Source organism: Microcaecilia unicolor, chromosome 8 (genome assembly GCF_901765095.1).
Source record: "Microcaecilia unicolor chromosome 8, aMicUni1.1, whole genome shotgun sequence".
In the NCBI taxonomy this organism is placed as follows: domain Eukaryota; kingdom Metazoa; phylum Chordata; class Amphibia; order Gymnophiona; family Siphonopidae; genus Microcaecilia; species Microcaecilia unicolor.
Window position 1 is genome coordinate 17,558,243 of NC_044038.1, and position 13,425 is coordinate 17,571,667.

Genomic DNA, 13,425 nt, shown 5'->3' on the forward strand with positions numbered 1-13,425 from the left:
GGTTTCATTATCTGCAGTTACACCAGCCCTAGAGCTGATGTAAGTGCAAGTGCCTTAATATGATGGAGACGCACGTAACTTAGTTATTGTAAGTCCCACCCATGCTTCTCTCCTGTGTGTACCCCTTAAGCACTGCCATTTCCTCCCCTCACCCTCCCCACTGACAGTTTGAACTTCGTGGGTGTGGCTTGGATCTCTTTCAGGGAGAGAAAACTAACAACTTATAGCAGCAGCTTCAGAGAGCATTTTCCATCTCACAGATAGGCTGCAGAGAATACCTTCTCCTGCTTTAGACTTAGCCTGGCCTCAGAATGACATCCTATAGTATATCTCCTATCAAACTGAGCTCTCTTTTTCATCAAGCACTGCCATTTCCTCCCCTCACCCTCCCCACTGACAGTTTGAACTTCGTGGGTGTGGCTTGGATCTCTTTCAGGGAGAGAAAACTAACAACTTATAGCAGCAGCTTCAGAGAGCATTTTCCATCTCACAGATAGGCTGCAGAGAATACCTTCTCCTGCTTCCACCCACCCTACCCCTCTACCCACCCACCCCTAGAGTGACATGTCTTATATAACCTCCCTATCAACCCACTCATTACTTTACCTCACCCATTTCTATTCTTCTATCACCTTCTCCCACTACTCCAACCAGAGTTACACCTAATCACACTGACCACCCTTCAACATCTGCTTAAATATTTTAAATTTAAATGCTTTACTTTTTGTCTATTAGATTGTAAGCTCTTTGAGCAGGGACTGTCTTTCTTCTGTGTTTGTACAGCGCTGCGTACACTTTGTAGCGCTCTAGAAATGTTAAATAGTAGTAGTAGTAGTTGCAAATACGTGCTCTGTAAGTTACATGGGTATTTGCAGAATAGCACTTACAAGTGCATTCACTCTTCAGCTCCTCAGTCCCTCTCCGCTCTTATCTCTCCCTACACTCCTCCCTGGGAACTCTGTTCACTGGGTAAATTTCTCTTATCTGCAGCCTTCTTCTCCAGTGCTAACTCCAGATCTTTTATCTTGCTGCACCATATGCCTGGAATAGACTTCCTGAGTCAGTACGTCAAGCTACATCTCTGGCCATCTTCAAATCTAGGCTAATAAGCCCACCTTTTTGGTTTTGCTTTTAACTCCTAACCCCTTACTCACTTGTTCAGTACCCATGTTTTATCATCCCCACCTTAGTAATTTCCTTATCGCTTATTTGCCCTGTTTGTCTGTCCTGATTAGATTGTAAGCTCTGTTGAGCAGGGACTGTCTTTTCATGTCCAGTGTACAGCACTTCATACATCTAGTAGCACTATAGAAATGATAAGTAGTAGTCTTTGGGATTCTGGAATCTTGCTACTCTTTGGGAATCTGCACAGAATCTTGCTACCCTTTGGGATTCCAGAATCTTGCTACTCTTTGTCCTTATCCCTTATTTGTCCCATTTGTCTGCCTTGATTAGATTGTAAGCTCTGTTGAGCAGGGACAGTCTCTTCATGTCCAGTGTACAGCTTTGCTTACGTCTAGTAGCGCTATAGAAATAAGTAGTAGTAGGTATGTATAAGTGCTAGTATTCTAAACATTTACTTGTACAACACGTGTAACTGTAGGCACCTAGGTAGTAGAATTGCCCTTCATATGTTTTGGCCTTATTAACAACTCTTTAAAAACAAAGAGCAGTATTGACTCAGCTGGAAATGTCTCCAGTTTTGCATTTGCCATAGTCGGTTAGCAGCTCTCAAGGACTGAGAGTGAAGACCATGGACTTTAGGATTCATTAAAACATAGAGTTTGACTGGGGTTCATAAACCTTTGCATGCACCTTCATTCATGAAAACGAAAAGTTGCCAATAATGATGCATGTACTATAGTATCTAGATCTGCTTCCGAATTTAACTTATTTTCTGTTTCCGGGGATGATGTATTTTTTTTCAAGAAGAAAAGATTATAGATGAGAAAATTCATAGAGTAGCTTTACTTCACAGTATTGCAATATTTACACCAATTAATAACAGGATATGTGACTTTCCATAGTTGAATCTTTAATTCATCTTTTGTGTCTGTTATCGTGAGGTGAAAATAGAAATGTTTTCTTGGTATAACAGTTCTTACCCTTCAAGTCAATATTTGAAGGGGTCATTGTCATCCCAGATGAGAGCCACAAAAACGTTGTTTTGAAAGGTTTGAGTAGCAAATCAAAGACAATGCTGCATATGAAGCAGTGGATATGAATTTTACAGAGGCTACATATCAACTGCATGGATCTCCTGGGAATCTTAAAGGCTGTCAAATCTTTCTGTTATAGGAAATTTAGAGAGAAGATGTTGATCTTCCTTGATAACAATAGAACGACTTAAAATTCTAGTTCAAAGAAAACAGTTACTTGTAGAGTCTTCAGTCCTTATGAAAGAGCTTTATGCCTTAGTTACCATCTTACCACCTAGTATTGACCAGTTATGTAAAATTCATGGTGTTGGAGTGGCTTTTGCATCTAGTACAAGTTATAACTTGGTACACGGTAAGACATGTAGACGCCTTGTCTAATATTTAGATTAGAACGTTTTACGTAAAAACTACAGATGGTCTTCACTCTGAAAGTTTTCCAGTCCCCTAACGACACAAGAGAAAATGAGGGAGTCTTTCTGGATTTTACAGTGAATCCATGGGTTTCAGTAAAATGACCACAGTATTGTAAGGATATGCATTTGCTAGCATGCATTTGGTTTGTTAGTAACATAAAAACAATGTAAAGCTTGTTAACGTGAAGTACCACAGGTTAGTGATTCCTGTGGTAAATATCACTGCAATAAAATGCATTATTTTACTTCTGCTTAATAACTTATATCCGTTACATGGGTAATATACACTAAAGTTCACCCCGGAGGCAGTGCCTCCTGGCGTTATAACCAAGAAATACTTTCTTCTCTCTTGGGGTTTCTTATACATATTACCTAGGAAAAGGGAATATTATTTACAAAAATAACAATTTACTGCATGTCTGAGATTTTCCCATATTCAACAATGCAAAATTGGTTACCAAACCTTTTTCTGGGCCTAGTTATAGTCATTGATGAGACTTCTTGTGTTTTTCTTATTCATTCCTGCAAAAGATGTTCAATAAATTCTCAGGGCTACTGTAAAGATTGCCATTTGTTCAATATCAACAGCCCAACATAATGCCATCTGAATCCATGGGCATTACCCCTATGTAGAGAAATATTTGTCCTTCTCAAGATCCAATTGTCTCTTTCCTGCCTACTTCAGACTCTGAACCTTAAGGGGACCTTTCTTTACCCCCTCCTCCCTGCATTTGGAGCTTTCACAAAGCATCCTATTTTCTTCCTCTGGAATCTTCTTTAGAGGGAAAGGAATAGTACTCTACAGCAGGTATGTCAAACTCATGACTAACGATGGGCCACTGAGGCAGCCTTCCATTCATCGATGGACCACACTAAACTGTTTTGTGCTCCCTATTCTTGCCATTACAATTATTTAGGAGCCAAATTTACATTATTTAATTAACCACATGTTATATTTACAATGTGTGTTAGATGCTACAACACGGTCTACACTTGCTGTACAGGAATTCTCTCCAATCCATCTCCTGTGCAAAATGAATCTCTATTTATCAACATCATATTTACAAAATAGCGACTAGTAAAGAAGAAGGGCCAAAGCATCCATTCAAACTGCAGACATGAATAAAGTGAAGGAAAGAAGGGAAGAGATATTGTGGGTTACTTTCCAATCCAATCCTGCACAGGGTAACTGATTCAAAAGATACACTAGGCAAAGAGAGTAAGGGAAGGGAGGGGATAATTTACTTCAGATTTATTCAGCACATTTTGAGGGGTTCTCTTCCCACTACATCAGGAATCAGAACCATGTTTAGATGTTTTGGGGCTCTTAAAGCTTATAGAGACTATACCAATCTATGGCTGCCCACAAGAATAATAGCTTCAATGTGGCTGTGCCCACTAGCCATTCAACCTGTATCTACCTAGTTTCAATAAGTCCAGTCTTCTCATTCTTCAGTGGTAACTGAGATGCAGTGAGGAAGGTGAGGAATTACGGAGAGTTTCCCAATACACCACCTGATAAAGACCCCAGACTCTTAGACCACTTAGGCAAGAAGATATTCCAGGGTGCACTGATTTCTGTTCTGATTTCCGCTTATTAGCTTTATATAGTTAAGTACATAAGCATCGCAATACTGGGACAGACCAAAGGTCCATCAAGCCCATTATCCTGTTTCCAGCAGTAGCCAGTCCAGGTCACAAGTACCTGGCAAGGTCCCAAAAGAGTAAAACAGATTTTATTCTGCTTATCCCAGGAATAAACAGTGGATTTTCCTGAGTCCACCATAATTACAGACCTTTCAGGAACTTATCCAAAATCTTTTTAAACCCTGCTCTGCTAATTGCTTTTACCACATTTTCTGGCAACAAGTTCCATAGTTTATTTACACGTTGAGTGAAGAAATATTTTCTACACTTTGTTTTAAATTTACTGCTTAGTAGCTTCATTGTATGCCCCTTAATCATTGTACTTTTGGAAAGGATGAATAAATGATTTTGCCTACCTACTCCTGGAGAGCCGTCTGCCCTTAAAAGTCTTAGCCGGCTCTCCAGTCGAACATTCCATGCCACACAGTATTTTATAGAAAACTCTCGTGTCTTCCATCAGCTGTCTTTCTCCAAGCTGAAGAGTTCTAACCTCTTTAACAAAACCAGTGAAAGACACCCTCAGATGGAAAGGCTAACCCCCTTTAAGTTAGAGAAGGAGGAAGAGCCTAGGGCAGAAATGTTAACTGTCCTAGATTACGAATCTCCTCTTAAAGAAGGGGTCACAGTACCATTGCACTCTATCTTTGGATTCCAGGGCTCTGTCGTATCCTGGTTCTCCTCTTATCTCTCTCATCGTACCTTCAGAGTACACTCTCGTGGTTCGTCCTCCTCCCCTATCCCGCTCTCTGTCGGAGTCCCCCAGGGATCTGTCCTTGGACCCCTCCTTTTTTCAATCTACACCTCTTCCCTGGGCTGCCTGATTTCATCTCTTGGCTTCCACTACCATCTCTATGCCGACGACACCCAGCTTTATCTCTCCACACCAGACATCACTGCGGAAACCCAGGCCAAAGTATCGGTCTGCTTATCCGACATTGCTGCATGGATGTCCAATCGCCACCTGAAACTGAACATGGCCAAGACCGAACTTCTTGTCTTCCCACCCAAACCCACTTCTCCTCTCCCTCCACTCTCTATTTCAGTTGATAACACCCTCATCGTCCCCGTCTCATCTGCCCGCAACCTCGGTGTCATCTTCGACTCCTCCCTCTCCTCCTCTGCACATATCCAGCAGATAGCCAAGACCTGTCGCTTCTTCCTCTATAACATTAGCAAAATTCGCCCTTTCCTCTCTGAGCACACCACCCGAACTCTCATCCACTCTCTCATTACCTCTCGCCTTGACTACTGCAACCTACTCCTCACTGGCCTCCCACTTAGCCATCTATCCCCCCTTCAGTCCATTCAGAACTCGGCTGCACGTCTTATCGTCCGCCTGGACCGATATACTCATATCACCCCTCTCCTCAAGTCACTTCACTGGCTTCCGATCAGATACCGCATACAGTTCAAGCTTCTCCTACTAACCTATAAATGCACTCGATCTGCAGCCCCTCCTTACCTCTCTACCCTCATCTCTCCTTACGTTCCTACCCGCAACCTCCGCTCTCAAGACAAATCCCTCCTTTCAGTACCCTTCTCCACCACCGCCAACTCCAGGCTCCACCCTTTCTGCCTCGCCTCACATCATGCGTGGAACAAACTCCCTGAGCCCATACGCCAAGCCCCCTCCCTGCCCATCTTCAAATCACTGCTCAAAGCCCACCTCTTCAATGTCGCCTTCGGCACCTAACCACCACACCTATACTCAGAAATCTAGACTACACCAACTTGACATTTTGTCCTTTAGATTGTAAGCTCATCTGAGCAGGGACCGTCCTTCTTTGTTAAATTGTACAGTGCTGCGTAACCGTAGTAGCGCTCTAGAAATGTTAAGTAGTAGTAGTATCCTTAAAGATGCGCTGACGAAGAACTGGGAATCTCCCCTCTTAGTGCAGGTAACACCTAAGAAGGTGAATACGCAGTATCATATCCAGAAAGCTCCCAGATTCGAGAGGACTCAGTTACCTCACCTCTCTCTAGTGGTTGAATCTGCCATCAAACAAGCTAGAAGCTGCAGGACTCATCATGCCTCAGCCCCTCCAGGTAGAGAGGCTTGGATACGGGACTCGTTTGGGAGGAAAGCTTTTCAGGCCTCGATGGTAATTGCCCTCATTCAGTCCTACCAGCTCTACATGACCCTTTACTTGCAGTTTTTGGTCCGCAGTACCTAAGTCATGCGGATTCTCTCCCATAGGAGCAGGCCACAGAGCTTTTACAGTTGGGACAGTAAGCAGCTGGTGTGTAGAAAATATCTGGCCGGGGTGCATACGACTCTTTTGATATAGCATCCAGACTCTCTGCCATGGGTGTGGGAATGGGCACACTCTCGTGGCTGAGTGTCTCTGACCTAGAACCAGTGGCTCATGAGGGGAGTGTCTCTGACCTAGAACCAGTGGCTCATGAGAGGTTGGCGAACATTCCTTGCCAATGTGACAACCTTTTTTCAGATAAGGTAGAAGAAGTTGCAGACCTCATCAAGAAACATACAGATACCATCGAAACCCTGTCTCAACAACCTCCAGTTTGCCTCCTCTTCTAGGAGGTTTTTGAGTGGGCCTGGGCAGCGACCCTAGTACTCTCAGAGGTGTAGGTTTCCACCACCTCACTCTGCCCAGAACCCCCCTCAGGTCCAGCATTCTCGGTCTCACCCATCCCGCCCTCAGAAGTCCTAGCCAGCTCTCTATTCGAAGCAAGAGACAAGCTTTAGACTGGCTCCATGAGAGCATAACCACGCTCAAAGTAACTGTCCCAGATGGCTTACAGGTAGGGAGGAGGCTGCAATTTTATCAACACAGGTGGCCCCTTGTAACTTCCCACTGGGGAAGGAGGGGATAGAGGCTGCTGTGGAAGAGCAGACTGGATGGGCTCTTATCTGCCATCATGTTTCTATGTTTCTGAGGTAGTGTCAGAGTTCCATCTTAGTTATCCTGCCATCATTTTTCCCAAAACCACATGCCCATCCTGGTGAGATTATACTGTATACCTTAGACTGCAAGTGAGCCTTAGCCTTCTATCTGGAGTGGGAGTGGACTAAAGCTCATAGGCCACCTAGCTTCCTGTTTCTTTTGGCCCAAACAGGATAGGGGCAGCCATCAGCAAACACACAATTTCTAATTGGCTAGCAGATTGCATCTCCTTTACTTATGTCCAGGCCGGGTTGACTCTGGAGGGTCATGTCAAGGCTCATAATGTCAGAGCCATGATAGTAGCCCCCTTGAGGACACCCTCGATAGATTTGCAAAGCTGTGATGTGGTCCACTGTACACACATTCACATGTCATTACCGCCTTGAGTAGGATACCCAGTGTGATAGCTGGTTCGATAAGACAGTCCTGACCTCTTCCCCCACCACCCCGGCCCAGTTTTGTTTAGTTTCAGGCTGCAGCTTCACAGCTAGCATGTAAATATTTTCAGGTTAATTGACTTCCAGGCCTCAACGTTTTGAGTTCTTATTCTCCTAGCATTGTTGTTTTCGTGTGCCTGGTAGCTGTGGATTCCCAGCTGTAAGAATGCGAAGGTCTGTTTGTCCTCAGAGAAAGCCAAATTACTCGCCTGTAGCAGGTTTCCTCCAAGGACAACAGGCCCAGTATTCTCACATACCCTCCCACCTCCCCTTGAAGTTGTATTCTTTAGCTCTCGTATATGACTGAGAGACCCACATTCGCATGGCGGGTGGGAAGACACCAGCACACGCATGGTATGACCCTACTAGAAAGTTCTCAGTCGCGCTAGTCGGCATCCACCCAGCTGTGAGAGTACTTGGCCTGCTACAGGTGAGTAACTTTGCTATACCGGTATTAAAAAAAATGCATGGCTCAAAGAACGTACAGTCTGTGTGGTAGTGTGGAAGATAAAAGGATTTGTGTAGTGAGTAGCAGAGGCAGGATTTGAATCTAGGTACCCTTGTTCTCTGATTTTAACCACTAGGTTATCTACTTAGTCAATAGGACTCTATTCTTACTGAGTATGTGCCAATATGGTAATGTCCCAGAATTTTAAATCTCCTTCTTTCATCATTCTTTATTAAGTCCATATCAGTGTAGAAGGTGCTGTATGTTTGGGAAGCATTTATCATCTTTTTGACATTTAAACAACTTCAGTGTAGGAAGAAAAATTAGTCTAGCAAAGCTGACATCCTGAACCCATTAAACTTCTCATAGAGCACCCAAATACAAAAATTACATTGAACGTATTGAAAATAATAATAAAAAAAAATCTGTATTGTTGCTCTCAGCAAGAACAGTACAGCTGAAAGACAGCACATAAAGCTTACATTGCACTGAGGCTCAAAAGTATTTAGAGTCTCTTAGCACGAGGCTCACGTGCTATTTCTGGTTCATATAGCTGGCAATGCAGCTGCGTTTCTCTGTGTAGAGGCGAGAGGAGGGATTACTCTAAGGGGAACTACGGAGAAAGACGTAGCAAGAGAAATCTCGCAGACCACAAGGAGCTAAAATAATGACAAATGTGGTATAAGTATCTTGTGAGCTGACTTGAAAGTCTATGGTGCACATAATTGTATTTGCAAGTCTTTCAGAGCTTAAAAAGTATCTTTTCGCGTTTCCTTACCTATATCTGAATTAATTGGCCCAAACTAACTTGTAGGTAAATCATGCATTTAGGGGTCCTTTTACTAAGCTTAACGCAGCTTAAAATGCCTTGCTGCGGGGTGTGCTCAGGTGTCCCATGCTAATTTTAGCATCAGTGTGCGCTACCCGCAAGCTAAAAAAATAAGAATTTATTTGTTAGCTCTGGGGGCAGAGAGGAGGCGTGCTCTGTGCTAATTGATTAGCACATGATTAGCATGTGAGTCCTTACCACTTACAAATTAGGTGTCTGTAGGGTTTAACACACTAATAATAATAGAAAAAAGTGGCAATTAGGCCATTTTAACCATGTGGAAAAAATGGCCTTAGCTTATGGGGATGACCCACGTAAGCATACACTAAAACCACTGTTTACCTCAGTTTGTTAAAGATCTTATGAATCACAGGGAGTGAAAGAACATAAACATTTTCAAAGCTCTTCCCATAAGTGCACCGTGAGTATAGAAGTCATATCTCAGCTATAACTAGGTTAAAAACAAGAAAACAACCAACAGGTCAATATTCAGCCACTCTAGTCAATCTGTGTTTAATTTGTTTAACTTGTTGATTTTATTGTTTATGTATTAATGGATGTTTGTATATTGTGTGGAGTAGTTTTCCAAGTGTTGTAGTATGAAAGCCTAAATAAATAAATAAAGCACTGCCATACATATTTGTATTTATTTTATTTTTTGTTACATTTGTACCCCGCGCTTTCCCACTCATGGCAGGCTCAATGCGGCTTACATGGGGCAATGGAGGGTTAAGTGACCTGTACAGACTCACAAGGAGCTGCCTGTGCCTGCAGTGGGAATCGAACCCAGTTCCCCAGGACCAAAGTCCACCACCCCAACCACTAGGCCACTCCTCCACTGTTGCTACTACTTATAGGCCTAAATTCAGTAAACGGTGCAGAAAAAAATCCACGTGGCTTGCTGTTCGATAAATGACACTCCAAGTTGCATAGAATAGTGCTTAGAGCCCGTTTCCGTGCCAAACTTGTTGGCGTGAGGATTTACACCCACTGGTGTAAATCCTGGCACATAAGTTAGGCGATGAACCCCGGTGCATCTTTAGTGAATGCCATGTCCCTCCCATGGCCACACCCATTTTGAGTTGCACGCTACTCAAGATGTATGAGGAGAGACTTGCTGACCTAAACATGTATACTCTGGAGGAAAGGAGAAACAGGTGTGATATGATAAAGACGTTCAAATATTTGAAAGGTATTAATCCGCAAACGAACCTTTTCCGGAGATGTGAAGGCGGTAGAACGAGAGGACATGAAATGAGATTGAAGGGGGGCAGACTCAAGAAAAATGTCAGGAAGTATTTTTTCACGGAGAGAGTAGTGGATGCTTGGAATGCCCTCCTGTGGGAGGTGGTGGAAATGAAAACGGTAACGGAATTCAAACATGCGTGGGATAAACATAAAGGAATCCTGTTCGGAAGGAATGGCTCCTCAGGAGCTTAGCCAAGATTGGGTGGCAGAGCCGGTGGTGGGAGGCAGGGCTGGTGGTTGGGAGGCGGGGATAGTGCTGGGAAGACTTATATGGTCTGTGCCAGAGCCGGTGGTGGGAGGCGGGACTGGTGGTTTGGAGGCGGGGATAGTGCTGGCCAGACTTATACGGTCTGTGCCAGAGCCGGTGGTGGGAGGCGGGACTGGTGGTTGGGAGGCGGGGATAGTGCTGGGCAGACATATACGGTCTGTGCCAGAGCCAGTGGTGGGAGGCAGGGCTGGTGGTTGGGATTCGGGGATAGTGCTGGGCAGACTTATATGGTCTGTACCAGAGCCGGTGGTGGGAGGCGGGACTGGTGGTTGGGAGGCGGGGAGAGTGCTGGGCAGACTTATACGGTCTGTGCCAGAGCCGGTGGTGGGAGGCGGGGCGCACGTGGATCTTTATAAAATAGAACTTCCAAAGTAGTTTTCCCACATTGATCTCCATCAGTGACATCGCCCTTGCTGTGAGGACAAGTGTCCTGCTGTCCATGGAGAATACCTTCCACCAGTTTTCTCTTTAAAAGCACACTCGTATTACATTTAAAAGTTAAAACACATTATAATAAAAATTAGCTGATTGCACATTGGTTTGAACCCCTTTGTAAAATTTCTTAATGCCTTATAACAGTTAACTTGATTGCTTGAATAAAAATGCTAACATAACATTATGTGAGCTTACTACACCCACCTGTTTGCAGTTATACATTTACAGCACATCTAGGGGGTAGTTATTAAGGTGTATTATGGCCATAAAGCGTGTTATTTGCCCTATAACGTGGTAGACGCTATAATGTATACAATAATTTATGGTACAGTGAAATATACATTCAGATGCAATGCATGCAAATACATGCAAAACACCACATTACTATGTAAATTGGATAACGGAGCTTGTGTTCAACACCACAAGCTGTGTTAGTCTCCAAAGAATAATGCCAGCAAAAAGCTAGCATCATTTTTCCTGACTGGGGGAATCAGCCTGCAATGTCCACAGCCTGATGCTCCCAGCTGCTGCTTAATGGGGTCAGCCAAACTGCAAAGCAGCTCTCCCTTCTGGCCCCTGCCCATTTAATATTTCCTCCCCCAGTCAATACCCCCCCCCCCCCTCCAGAGACCTCTCCCAATCAAATCCCCCACCAACCCTGAAGACCTACCCTTCTCTAAAACCTCCCGCCATTGCCTCACGTTCAAAATTAGATTGTGAGCCCTCCAGGGACAGAGAAATACTCAGTGTACCTGAATGTAACTCACCTTGAGCTACTACTGAAAAAGGTGTGAGCAAAATCTAGATTCTAAATCTTCCCATAGGCCTTCCCTTCCCCCACAATTGCCTTGCAAAATCCCTTGGATGCACTCGTTCTGCAGCCCCTCCCTACCTCTCTACCCTCATCTCCCCGTACGTTCCTACCCGTAACCTCCGCTCTCAAGACAAATCCCTCCTTTCAGTACCCTTCTCCACCACTGCCAACTCCAGGCTCCACCCTTTCTGCCTCGCCTCACCCCATGCTTGGAATAAACTCCCTGAGCCCATACGCCAGGCCCCTTCCCTGCCCATCTTCAAATCCTTGCTCAAAGCCCATCTCTTCAGTGTCGCCTTTGGCACCTAACCACTATTCAAGAAACCTAGACTACCCCAACTTGTCATTTCATCCTCTAGATTGTAAGCTCCTTTGAGCAGGGACTGCCCTCTTTTATTAAATTGTACAGCACTGCGTAACCCTAGTAGCGCTATAGAAATGTCAAGTAGTAGTAGGATTAATGGAGTTAGGGCAGGAGCAATCTTCAGTCGCTCCTGCTTGTGATGTGTTTAAAATGGGGCCAGTGGCCCCTAGCGGTAGCCTTGTGACGCTGCCTCAAGGGGTCAAGCTGCTGCACTGGCACCATTTTGTACCTGGTTCTCACAGGGGAAGGAGAGACTGGGCATTGCTCCTGCCCCAACCCCACTAGACTCCAGGGGGAGCTGCTTTGTAGGTAGGCCCAGGGAGCCCTACAGGAGTGTTGGGGGGGGTGGGGGGCTTTTATGGGAAAAGGGAGTCTTCGTGGTGGGGAGATATTGGTAGGGGGCCTCTTCCAGAGTGGAGTTATTGATTTTTGGGGGAGGTGCATTGGCAGTAAGGGGAATTGCTGCAGTTTGGCCAACTTCTTTAAGAAGCAGCCAGGAGCAGCAGGCCAAGGCTTTAGCAGTCTGATGTTCCCAGGCAGTGTGAATAGACTTGCTTGCAAGGTTGATTGCAAGCAGCATTGTTCAACTGTGGGACCTGCGATAATGAGCTACTGCAGGCTAGTCACTCCCTGTGAAATCGTGCTGCAGTAAAAGCTCAATTTTACTGCATCTTAATAAATATTCCCCCCCCCCCCCCCCCCCCCCAAATAACTGTATATTGTGTGAAAATTCACCTCTATAGGTTAATTATCATTCTTTGACCTCATGTGAACAATGTAAAGCAGTAAAATTTTTTTTTTTTTTTGTAGGGGCACTATGACCCAACTAAAACAAAAGTGATTCATGTAAGCATGAATCCTGCGAACCTAGCAAAGCAGCATCGCAAAGAGGAGCAGCAACAGCAGCAAAAGGAATGTGAACGACTTCGAGAACTTGTGAGAATCCTCGAGGGAGGAAATTCTGTTCCTGAAAAACTGGAGATACCAGGAAGCGCACAGTCCTCCCAAGAAATCGCAGGTGAGTGGCAGGGCCCAGTCACTGGTTCTTTTAAATATTAGGAGGCCATCGAAATATTTGATTCCTGGTTTATTGATGTACTAGCAGTTGAGCCTGTAAAAACGGGCTAGTAAAGGAAGGGGGAGGGGGTTGAAAGGCCCCCCCCCCCCCCGGATAGGTCGCCGCCGCCACCCCTCCACCCGGCCCGGGTACGTGGCTTCACTATTCAAACCGCCGGAACGCAGCACACAGCTCATCTGAGCTACCATCGGCCTTCCTTCTTCTCTGCGTGTGTTCCGCCCTCGTGTGACGTAACGTCGGCGAGGGCGGGACACAGGCAGGTAAGGAAGGCCAACGGCAGCTCAGATGAGCTTTGTGCTGCGTTCCGGCGGTTTGAATAGTGAAGCCACGTGCCGGGTGGAGGGTGGGTGGGGGGAGCGGTGGCGACGGCGGTTCC

At 45.0% G+C, this 13,425-nt stretch overlaps 1 protein-coding gene across 1 annotated transcript in view; it reads left to right on the forward strand.

The window, feature by feature from the left end:
* Nucleotides 1–13,425, forward strand: part of MAD1L1 (mitotic arrest deficient 1 like 1) — a 1,314,438-nt gene that overhangs the window by 623,256 nt on the left and 677,757 nt on the right. The window contains exon 16 of the mRNA XM_030212095.1: nt 12,782–12,989. Within this exon, the coding sequence (XP_030067955.1) occupies nt 12,782–12,989 (208 nt within the window). The remainder of the gene's footprint in view (nt 1–12,781; nt 12,990–13,425) is intronic.